The following is a 12,072-nucleotide window of genomic DNA, read 5'->3' as shown; positions in this document are numbered from 1 at the left end:
CAACAGCACAGAGAGCACTGTGCAATAGTTTGGAAAGAGAAAGGGAATTTTGGATAGGAAGAATCTTTTCCTCTTATGCAAAATGCTTGAGATATTTAATGTTCAGACAGGGCTTCATCTGTAAAGGTCTCATCTGAATGTAAAATATAATACTGCAATTTAGAAATCAAAGTCAATGTTTCATTTTAAATCAGGACACTAAGGCTCAAAATAATTTTTAAAAACATTCAAATCCCCCTTACCACCATCCTCTTGTATTAGCAATACAAAGCACTTTGAAAGTCCTATCGGCTATTCAACCGTCGTGTGGTTTATATTTTTACACGGGGTCAGCTTGGACAATTAAAGGAGCACAGTGAAGTTCACCTTCGGAGTCTCACGCACACATACCATGTTCCAAAGTCCGGGTTATTACAGTGAAACACACACAGTTCTGTCAATTTACACAGCACTTTACAAACACATGGGCTCAGGCAGTTTCACTTGACATGAAGTTCTTCCACTTCTTTCCATGAGGCCACTCACATGAGTAGCAGCTACACGAGTAACACTTTGCAGGATCACGCCCCAACCACGTGTCCCCCTGCCCACAAACAGCTTGGCAAACACTGCTCGCGGAGGTTTAAATCCCCCACAGGGAACGGTCATTGGAAATCCGACAACAGCAGTCGCAAAAACATTCCCATTAGTCCTAGTTTTGGTAATTTCCTATTCAAACACGAATCTAAAAGCCAACAATATTTAGCGAATTTCATTTATAAATCTCAAAAAGTGTTTTACAGAGGAAGGTCAAGATCATTATTCCCATCTGGAAAATGGGGGAACTGAGGCACGGTGTGGGGTGAGGTGACTTCCGAAGGCCACACGCAAATTCAATGGCAGAGCTGGGGAAAGACCCAAAGTCTCCTGACTCCCAAGGCTCCCCCAGCCCCACGGCTGGAGCCAGGGAAGAGGCTTCTCTCCCGTCCCCGCCGCAGTCCCATGGCTGGGGCTGGGGGAAAGGCGTTTCTCCTGTTCCCACCGCAGTCCCACGGCTGGGGCCGGGGGAGTGACGTCTCTCCCCCCCTTAGCCCTGCATGGCCCAAGCTCCCCCATGCCCCCATCACTGCCCCCACCTCACCCCACTGCCTCCACCCACCCTGCACATCCTTCACGCTCACCTGTGTGCGCACCTGGTGCACAGCCCTTGATGGCCTCCTGTGCGGCCGCACAGGTGCACACCTTAGAGGGAGCCCAGATGCTCAGGCCAGGCCATCTCGTTAATTCTTCCCACCCCACAAAGCGAGAACCCTGCAAGCCGCCCATCACCATGTGCACTCAGAAGCGCGTACCACACCCCAACAGTTATACCAAGGAAAAGCACCGGAGATTCAACATTTCAAGGTGCAGGGGGAGTAAAAGTAAATAAAACATGGCAGCTACCACACACGCAAGAAGGCAATTCAGGGTTTTCAGAGAGACGCCCCCTCGCTCCTGCTAAAACCCCAGCTCTTCGGGGAATGGGAACCCACCAACTAGGGTGACCAGACAGCAAGTGTGAAAAATCGGGACGGGGGTGGGGGTAATAGGAGCCTATCTAAGAAAAAGCCCCAAATATCGGAACTGTCCCTATAAAATCGGGACATCTGGTCACCCTAGCACCAACACAACACACCTGGGGACAAACTCAATGGTGATGCAGCTCTTCATCTTTGCTGGGCCTGCCTGCTCCATTGCTACAGGGGGAAGGTTGTTGGAGCATGAATCCGGATGCTATGCAGACAGTGGGTAGGGGGCTAAGGGTGCCAACATCCCTTTGCATTGCTAGGAGGCAGATGAGCAAAGGAGCCAGAGAGCTGTTACCCCAGTGCAGACCCACTAGCCACCGAGACCACCACTTTCCCGGCTCGTCTCAGTGCAGTTCTAAACCTGCCCGTGAAGGGTCCTGAGAAGGCGATCAAGGCCTGGTGGGGAGCTCTGATGCTGCAGCAGGAACCACCTCTCCCCCCCCAGCACCCTTTTCTCCTTTGAAACCCTGATACAAACTCGCTCCTTTCCCAGAATCCCCTTTTTCAACTCAATGAGGGAGCACGTTTCAAAGCTCCACGTGGGCTTTCGGATCATCTCCTAAAGGCGCCCGCGACTATGTCCTGGGCCTGTCGCGTCCCCTACGTTAGGGGTTGGAAACGTTAACGCCGCCTCGACTAGCGGCGGGGCTAGAACCAGCACGTGGCACAGCGAACTCGCCCCCCGTCTCCTGCACGCCGCGCCCCAGCTCTCGTTCCCTCCCACAACCACCCCCGGGACAGCGCTGCCGCCAAACAACAAAGCGTCTGGGGAGAACTCAGCCCTTTCCCGCGGCCCGCAGAGCCTTCTGCACATCAAGAAGCAGGGCTGGGGAAAAGGGGACGGCTCAAGCGACCCACATGCTTTGGGGTTGGCGGTTACCCAGCAAAACCTAAGCCATCTCAGCACATGACGCCGTTAAACCCGAGTGTCGACGAGACAATCTACAGGGTGGTACAAAGAATAGAATTCTCACTTGATACATTTGCCCCAAAGGTCAGGAATACTATCCCCAAAGGGGAAAAACTCTTCACTCCGGAATATTTCCCATGGGATAGGCGAGGGCTAAAAGGCTGAAAAATTTCGTCCTGACCCAAGCAAAGGAATAACCTCTGGCCTGAACCATGAAGATTACCGACTCCGCATTGCCCTTTCGGCTGGTCTGTGACGATCATTCTTCAAGCAAGCGTCTCAGTGCCTCCCTAACCTTGCCCCCCCCCGCCCTGCAGCACTGCACAGCAGGGTGCAGCACATGTTAATTATATGGAGCAGAAGAAAAACCTGAGGTTTGTAATTTGTTGCTGTTTAATTCCATTGAGCGTTGCCTATTGCTCTTCTAGCAAGCGAGAACAGACAGCTCGGCTGCTTAATACCACAAGCCGTTTCCTATGCTGAGATGCCCCGTCCCTGCACACGGCAGTCCAGATGCGAGACCAAATGCCAGCAGAGCAGACCACGCAGTAAAAGCCTTTTGCAATCGATTAAACCCACAGCGACTAGGAGAATTCCAGACAACAACAGCCGCTTAACTCCTTCATGCCCGTCACAGATCACGGCAGCTACTGGTTTGCCACGGAAGGGCTCGAAAATATTTTTGCAGGGGCTTGGGGGTGGCCTTGTTGCACTGGCCCCCTCTCACAGGACTTTCCCCGGGCAGTCGGGCGGCGTGTTCTTAGGCTGAGCGTAGCCAAGTAGCATCCAGCCCCTGGCGCTGCACAGATGAGGGGCTAGAGAGATGAGCCAAAAGCCCTTTGGAGTGGGAGCACTGGGCATGGATCGCAAAGAATGGGCTTTGATGGGTGGTAGCTTTACACATGGGTCTTGCTTACATCTTTCTTCCCTTCCCGTCATAAAGGGGAAGGAGAATCCCAGTTGTTTACAGCCTGCAGTATTTACTTCCCCCAGCAGGGGGCAGCCCAGGAGGAGGTGAAGTTTGGATGCTCACCCATCACCTCACTTCCTATGTTCTGTCTCCCTCAATGGCCAGGACTCCAGCTCTACAGGGCTTAGGTGGGAGCGGTGTGCAGGGGATTCTGGCAGGCGATGGAGGCTTGGAGCATTAAATGCCCTTGATCCATCAGACACTGGTGTTTGCACCTGGTTCCCTCTGTTCCCAACAGCCAGTGATCTGAGCACAGGTAGAATTGCCATCAAAACCACCAGAGCGCGGGGCTCAGCTGATCTGGCAGCTCTGCAATGACAGCCATCCGTCCCAGGAGTCTTAGGCAATTTCGAGCTGGGGTGGTGGGAAACTGCCCGAGACTCCGAATGATGTCGCCCAGGACCCGGAACCTCGTTTCTAGCAGGTACGCCCTGGCCTGGGTCAAGTCCAGAACCACCCCTATAAACTATCCGCTGAACAGGGGGCAGAGTGGACTTCCCCACGTTCAGGAGAAAGCCCAGTGCGTCCAACGTTGCCATGATGAATTCGACTTGTGCCTCCACTATAGCCCTAGAGCGGCCCTTGATCAGCCAGTCGTCTAGGTATGGGAACTGACGCCTGCGCAGGAACATGGCCACAACTGCCATGCCCTTGGTAAATACTCGGGGCGCCGCTGACAGACCGAACGGGAGGACTGTGAACTGGCAGTGGTTGTTGCTTACCACAAACCTGAGGTATTTTCTATTGCTATATGGAAGTATGCGTCCTTCAAGTTGAGGGTGGCATACAAGTCCCCGGGGATCAAGGAAGGGATGATGGAGGCCAACGAGACCATGCGGAACTTCAGTTTCTTCATGAACTTGTTGAGTTCACGCAGGTCTAGGATGGCCCTTAGCCCGCCTTTGGGTTTCGGTATTAGGAAATACCGGTAATAAAAGCCCCTGCCCCTGTAGTCCTGAGGAACTTCTTCCACTGCTCCTAGTGGGAGGAGCGAGTGCACCTCCTGTATGAGGAGTTGCTTGTGAGAGGGGCCCCTTAAGAGGGACGGGGAAGGGGGTGGAAGGGCAGGAGGGCCGAGAATTGGAGTGAATATCCCGTTTCTACCATGCAGAGCATCCAACGGTCTGATGTAATGTGGGCCCACACAGGGCAGAGAGGTGATAGATGGGATGAAAAGGATCCAGTCTCAGATGCAGCCATGGTAGAGTGCCATGTCTTTGCCGGGTTTAAAGCAATGAGAATGGAGAACTGTGCCACACAGACCAGTAGTTATACGCCAGCCTATTCCCACGCCCTCCTGTACACGGGGTAACAGCTATAGTCATTGCAATTCCTCAGGCCAGCCCTTGTCCCAGAGCGTGGGGTGCACCTGCCCTGGGAGGTGCAGAATGTATGTGCATTAAGATGCGCAGGCCTTTAAAGACCATTTTGGGGTGTGAGAAGGTTCGTTTTCCCGGTAGTGGGGATGGGACTGAGCTTTCAGAACATTGGGAAACCACATCAGCCACACCATCAGGGGCTCGTTCACCTGCACGTCTACCAATGTGATATATGCCATCATGTGCCAGCAATGCCCCTCTGCCATGTACACTGGCCAAACCGGACAGTCCCTCCGCAAAAGAATAAATGGACACAAATCAGATGTCAAGAATTATAACATTCAAAAACCAGTCGGAGAACACTTCAACCTCCCTGGACACTCAATTACAGACCTAAAAGTCGCAATTCTTCAACAAAAAAACTTCAAAAACAGACTCCAACGAGAAACTGCAGAACTGGAATTAATTTGCAAACTTGACACCATCGAATTATTAAAGACTGGGAGTGGCTGGGTCACTACAAAAAGTAATTTTTCCTCTGTTGATATTCACTCCTTCTTGTCAACTGTTGGGAATAGGTCACTTCCACCCTGTTTGAATTGGCCTCGTTAGCACTGACCCTCCCCTCCCCTCCCCCACTTGGTAAGATAACTCCCATCTTTTCATGTGCTCTAATAAATATACCTGCTGTAATACCCGAATAGGTTTCACTCCATGCACGAAAGTTTATGTCCAAATAAATTGGTTAGTCTCTAAGGTGCCATAAGGACTCGTCGTTTTTCCTGCTTCATGGGAATCCATTTATGCATTACTCTAATTGGTCACTAGGGGTCACTGTGTGACCATTACAACCCAGCCCTAGGTGTGTTCTCTGGTTGTTACTAGGCCCATCACAGTCACACCCACAGTCTGTACAAAGGGGCTGTTCAGACTTTGCGCTGTGGCTCATCTCGACAGCCAGGCTTTTAAACTTAGAACTAACGGAGCCGGCCGGGCTCGTGCTAGGACTGTGGGAACGCACGCTGGGAAAGGCCTGGGCACGAGCTGCTAACTCACATCTCCTTTCACACCCTCGGGAAGTTTCTTTAGCAGTGGCAGCTAGTAGGTTCCTTTCTTCTGCACTGGAGGAGACTCCCATAAGATGCCTTTAAAGAGCAGAGCTGAACACTCCCGCACTGACTAGGGCCAGCTCAAAGCAAGGCCTTCTCTAATCCATCCACCTCCACAGCACTGCCCCAGGGCACCTTCTCCTCCCCCACCTCCTGAGACAGCTGCTGCAAAGCTCAACCCTTCCAGAAACAAGTTAGTCTGGTCTAAAGACACACACTGTTCCTGAGAGCGTCTCCAACTCAAATCGACCTGGGCAGAAAAATCAAAAATCTCCCGGCCTGAAAAGCTCTTCTGGTTTTGCTAGCCAGCTTTCAGACATGGGGTTCCAATCAAAACAAAGCCCGACACAGTGTGTGGAAGGAGAGATGGACCTTCACCAACCAGCTGTAAACCCAACTCGCCTGGTTCTGACCCCAGCAACACCTGTGCTGCCCCATCGGCTACAACAGCATCGCCCATACCTGGCTTGGTTGATTCTCACCGTAAGCAAGCCTGGCCTGCAGATATCCCAGGCATTAAGGGGCAGGGCACTACCCCACGTCACGGTAGGCAATGCAGAGCTTAGGGGAATCCATCCAGAGCACACCTAGATAGCACATTCTACCAGCTGCCCAAACTGCCAGCGTCCATTGGACAACACACCCCGACACCTTTCCAGTGGATAATTCTGCAGCACGTGGAGAATTAAGAATTTGTTACTGGATTCCACCGGTCCAGCTCAAACCTTGAACCTATAAGTAAGGGAGGCCGTAGATCCCCTCCCCTCTTCAGCAGACACCGATGCACACTGGCTGGTCTCACTTCCATCCGCTTCCCTTCCCAACATCGTTAACCTCCCTCACACTGGATCTTTGCTTGTGGGCTTGGCGCTGCATCGCCACCTCCCCTGCTTGCTGTCCATCAGGTTCATTTGCCATTACCCTCCATTGCTCACCTTCCCTGCAGTTCCTTCTCTGCGAGCTCGGCAGTGCCCCAAGCCCGCCAGGTCCCACCATCTAATTACAGCACTGACGTCAATGCTCCTCTCTGCGCCCATGACCCTGACAGTAAACCCAAGCTGGCTGCACACGGGTCCCCAGAGGCACTGCATTAATGGGCCCTGGAGGCGTTTGCTAAGAGCCCAATAACAATTAGCCAGGATCATATACCGGGCTCGTTTTAAGTGGCACAGACAGATGCCGGGCAAAGATGAAGAGCTCAGGGTCCTCTGTCGTCAGGATATGATGCCATCATTCAGCTTCCCAGAAGGGTCAACAATCAGTGTGCGAAATGAATCAGAGGGATGAGAAAGCAAAGCAGGGAGACAGGTCCAATAACCTTGGGAGCCAACCACTGCAAGAGCTGGGGAACAGCATTGCCCTGTGGGTGAGACATTCAAGGAGGCAGAAGATGGAGATGGATGATAGTACGAACAGTGACCATGGCCCCATCACTTTTTATCGGCCGTGAAGGCGAGCGATGGGGAGGCGGCGGAGAGGAGCGAGTGGAGGGCGGGGTCTTGGCGGGAAGAGGCGGCACAGGGGTGGGGCCTTGGGGAGGAGGGGCGGGGCCTTGGGAGGAGGGGCCTCGGGGGTGGGGCTATGGTTTGGGCACCGGTGGCTCCCCACTTTTATGCAGCTTTCGCCACTCCTGGCCCTGGTGTGCCTACCTACATCGCTCAGGGCTGTGAAAAATGTCCTGCCCTTTGTGACGTAGTACGGTCAGCCAAGCCCCCACTGTAGGCGCGGGTAGGTTGGCGGAAGAATTCTTTGAGAGGTGGATTTAGTACAGTGATGGGAAACCCCTTCCGTTGCTGTAGTAATTGTCTACGCTCGAGAGATTAAAATCGGGAGGCTTTAGGGCGTAGAAGTGCAGTGTCCGCAGGGCTAGGTGGCCACAGCCTGAAATCGTCCAGAATCCTCCTCTTGGGGAAGCATTAAGGCACCAGGTGACACCTCCAGAAATATATTTTTAAAAGATCATGTCAGCTATAGCTCAGCTTTTAAAACCAATCGAACACAAAACGGAATGAGACAGCGGTCAAACGCCAATCCCATAACAATCAGACTGAGTTCCGCAAGGGACAGGTCCCATTTCCAAACAGGAAACCCTGCCTAAGGATCATGCAGGCTGAGAGCTTGTGCTGAGCAACTGGGCAAGAGTAAAGCAAATGTACCTCTTGTAACTTTGCTGATGGCTGCAGGGATCGGCAAAGCAGCCTCAGTCAGGGGAGGAGGAGAAAATGCCCCGCTCCCAATATTCCCTGCTCAAACCTCAAGCTCTGGCAGCATAGAGTTCACCACCAAGAGCAGCTCAGTGTGCATGCAACACCTGCCTGCCACTGAGCTAAGGAGGGCCTCATGCACAATACATAAGTGACAGCTGATGAAGGAAACCTACAAAGGGGAGCAGCAGAACACCCCTCCGGCACTGTTCTGTCATCAAAAGGAGTTCACACCGCTCTTGTACCCACCACCTGCTACAGGAAATTGTGCCTTCGGGGTTCTAAAGCCGCGGTACTGAGTTCTCCCAGCTGGCTGTGTATGTTGTTCAAACCTGGGGGGGGGGGGAGGTGTCCAACCCCTGGTGCTCAGGGCTATGCTCTGAGCTCAGGGCTCAACCACTGTGATCATCTAGTGTGACCTTCTGTGTAACACAGACCAGAGCTCTAGCAAGAGTGACTAGCCTTCAGCATCACAGAGCCTGATTTCCACTGCCACGAATACATTCCCAGGACTGATGCGTCTAGTTATGATTGGCAGACTACTTCCGTTCCCAGCTACCACTCCCAGAGCAGGGACAAACAGGGCCTTGCCATTTACCGGACACCTCCTGTTCTCTCTCGTCATCCAGCGACGCACTGAACTAGGTTTCTGTGCTAAGTAACGTAATGCAGCAAGGGAGGTGGCGATTCACAGCTGAACTGCACGGTCCCTGATATTTCAGAGGGGTCAGCTGCACTTTGTAACGGAGAGCAGAATTTAGCCAGCTGTCTACCATGTGTTGGACCACTAATGCAGCAGGGGAGAGATCCTACTTCATTGCCAACGCCTGCAGGGTACGTCTCCTCTGCAATACACTTTAATTCACAGTTAAGCCCATAAAAATCCCTGCTTTCAAGGCAACTTGGAGAATTTTACAGTTGGGGGCGAGAGCGGAGTGCAGACTAAGGGTTTACACGGAGCCGGCAGGAAGGCCCATTGCTGGGCACCCACATACCAGTGGAGGACCACTTCCTCTGGACGCATCTTCCGTGTTCATCTTCCACAAACTGTGGGAGGCAGGGGCCGCAGGCATGGGAACCAGGGGGGCAGAACTCCCTTCTCTGCAGCGTGCAGTCCAAGCTCCGTGGACAGGACTCCTCTAGGAAAAGGAAGAGAGAAGAGATCCAAGTGAGAATGAGTTTCACAAGAAGCACCGTGGATGGGGTAAAACGGCTGTGTCCATCCTTACCCTGTGGAACAACAACATGGAGATGTTACTGTCCTTGCTAGAAATGAGAAACAGAATCCTAGCTACAGCCGGACTGTAAGTATCTGCCTGTGCAAAACACATCCGAGCCACTGCGGGAGAATCGCTAGCCACAAGTTCAGCCTGCGCTACAACAGAGATGGGGAGGGAGAGCAGCTTGGCTGGTGCTGTCAAGCCATAACCCACCCATGCTGGCCACAGTGGAACAATGTTCTGGCCCAGTCCAGAGAGGAACGGCATTAAGAGGCTTTTACTCAGCCAACATGGACCAACGGAACATCTAGCAGTTTTGTGGGTAAGACACAGGACTGGGATCAGGAGATCTGCAAGATCTGTGGTCAGGGCCAGGTCACCCAGGCTTCCCCATGGGGACAATGACAGAGGTTATGAGGCTAAGCTCAGAGGCTACACTGATGAGTGCTATAGAAGAGCATACACAATAGGGACTCCATCCTGTTCTGCAGCTCTGCGTTCACCCGTAAGTCTGGCATTGCTCACAGAGACCGTTGCTGAGCTCTGGACCCATCTCTAGCAGAGCTTTCGGCTGTAGCTCACCACTTACTAGCTGTTGTAGCAAAGAGCTTAGTCGATCTGTGCCGCCTTATGAGCCGCTCAGGGCAGTTTAACGGCTAACGAGACGACGAGCCTGGGGCACCTCGCCCCCGCGTCTCACCCTGAGCTCTGGCACAGTTCGCCCCAGGTGCAGACAGACTCACCAAGGCCACCAGACCAGCTGTTCCTTGTAAATTACATCATGACTTGAACCGGCCCAGAGAGCGCAGTAAAAGCCTCCTGCCCAGCTGGTTTTGCTCCCTAACCTAACAGCGCTGAGGTCCTCTGAGTTCCTGCGACTTCCCAGCCCGGCTCAGGGTATATGTGACGTCAGACTTTAACACACGGCACGCTGGTTTGCCCCATCACTGAGCTCTCTGTAACCGCGCCAGAAAGCCCCCTCTGAAGGAGTCTCCCACTGATTTTACCCTCTCACGACTGCCAGCACCTCAGCTAAGTCTCTCTCCTGGGTGAGGTGAGTCACATGTAGAGGCCAGGGTTGGGGAATAGACTATTGGTTTTTTGGCTCCTGGATACAGCCAGTACCATCCTGGGGATTAAAGCAGGCAACCAGCAGGGGGAGCTCTCACTATCCCGGCCCAGAGGGGTAGCATAGCGCTGCTTACCCAAGCCATCTTGAGGAGCAAGCGGAGTTCCTCCTCCCCACTCCCACCTTCCCCAGCCCACCTTAATTAATCCATTTCCCCCTCAAGCCCATATCAGCTGCCCACCTGCCAGCGCACCAGGGAGCTCCTACCAGCTACCCCAACTGTGCCTGGCAGTGCCCCCTGCTTACATCCAGGAGGGCATCCACACAGCAAGGGCAGCCGCACAGGAGTGCAGGACTCAGCGGATGGTGGCAGGATCACGAGGCACTACAGTCCTCGGGCTGGTGACAAGCGAGGGTCACACGCCAGTCGTGCTCACGGAGCGTGCTGCAGAGGTCGTTAAAGATCAATATTAAGCCAACATGGGGGCTGCATGCCTAGGTCATTAGTAACGCCCCGTGTTATTGGCCTAAGATAAAGTTGCAAGATCGCATGGCAGCAGCCTGTGGCGGGGGCTTAAATAAAAGCCAAGCACAATGTATGTTCCTCTGTCAGCTGGAGCAATGTCTGCTTTTATTGAGCATCATAAAAAAACCAAACCCAACACTACGATGCTGCTAAACGTCAGTGACTAACCATCAACTCGCCCTCCAGATTCCCGGCTGCTGATCAAACAACCAGAGCTCAGCAATCGCAGTGCTGCTACAGCTCGGAGCTAGCCAGCACCACCTAGGGGGACTGCTTTCCTGGGGCGGGGCTGGGGTGGGCCTTTGGGCTCAAAGTCACAGCAGGGGCATTTTTATTGCCATTGCTTCTGCAACGAGCATAAAGGAAAAGCAACATCCCCCAAAAGTGAATTAAAAAAAGAAAAGAGAAACTGGCCTTTTTGTGCCATGACACGTAGCTACCCTCTCAGCCAATCAGCATCAAGGATTGACCAAATGTAAGGGCTCCCTACTGTGTCGGCCAATAAGAACGTTTCTCCTGGCGTTCCAGTCTTACAAGCAGGTTTCACAATGACAGGGATAATGAGAAGATCCATTAAGGAAAGAAGGGGGAAAATTTTGAAAAAAGAGACTAAAAGAAAGAGGATTTAAAATTCTCCTGCTTCAGCCCTAAGCCCACCACTAACTGCTGGGAGAGGGTGGAACTTGATCCGTGGGCAGGTTAGTCTATAAAATCCCCCATTACCAGGGTTTCTGCCCCTTCCTTGGAAGCCTCTGACTCCTGCCGGAGACAGGACAGTAGGTTAGATGCAGGAGCGCTGCCAGCTTTTCTGCCACCCTAGGCGGCGGAAGGTCCCGCTCCGAAATGCCGCCCCACACAGAGGCGGCGGAAGGTCCCGCCCTGAAATGCCGCCGCGGTCGCCGCCCCCCAAATTGTAGTGCCCTAGGTGACCGCCTAGGTCGCCTAATGGGTTGCGCCGGCCCTGGTTAGATGGCCAGGGGGTCTGATCCAGTCTGGCAGTTCCTATTCTCCTAGGTGGAGCAGGTCAACACTTTTGGATGGAACAGTTTTCCCACTGGAAAATGCTGTTTTGAAATCAAAACGTTTCATGGGAACAGGTTGATTTCAAAGAAACGTCAAATTTCAGAACAACGTGCATCGAAATGGAATAGCTCATTGTGACCTTATTTCACTTGGACTATTTTTTTTTAAATGTAAT

General features: G+C 52.8%; 1 protein-coding gene across 1 annotated transcript in view; it reads right to left on the bottom strand.

Annotated features, from left to right (window-relative positions):
• The window catches only part of NPDC1 (neural proliferation, differentiation and control 1), a 111,520-nt gene that overhangs the window by 35,232 nt on the left and 64,216 nt on the right, over positions 1-12,072 (bottom strand). The window contains exon 2 of the mRNA XM_024210180.2: positions 9,055-9,198. Coding sequence (XP_024065948.1) covers positions 9,055-9,198 — 144 coding nt within the window. The remainder of the gene's footprint in view (positions 1-9,054; positions 9,199-12,072) is intronic.

Source organism: Terrapene carolina, unplaced genomic scaffold (assembly GCF_002925995.2).
Source record: "Terrapene carolina triunguis isolate 2854851 unplaced genomic scaffold, T_m_triunguis-2.0 Scaffold449, whole genome shotgun sequence".
In the NCBI taxonomy this organism is placed as follows: Eukaryota; Metazoa; Chordata; order Testudines; family Emydidae; genus Terrapene; species Terrapene triunguis.
Note: the sequence above shows the minus strand (reverse complement) of the source record. Positions and strands in the feature narration are given on the sequence as shown.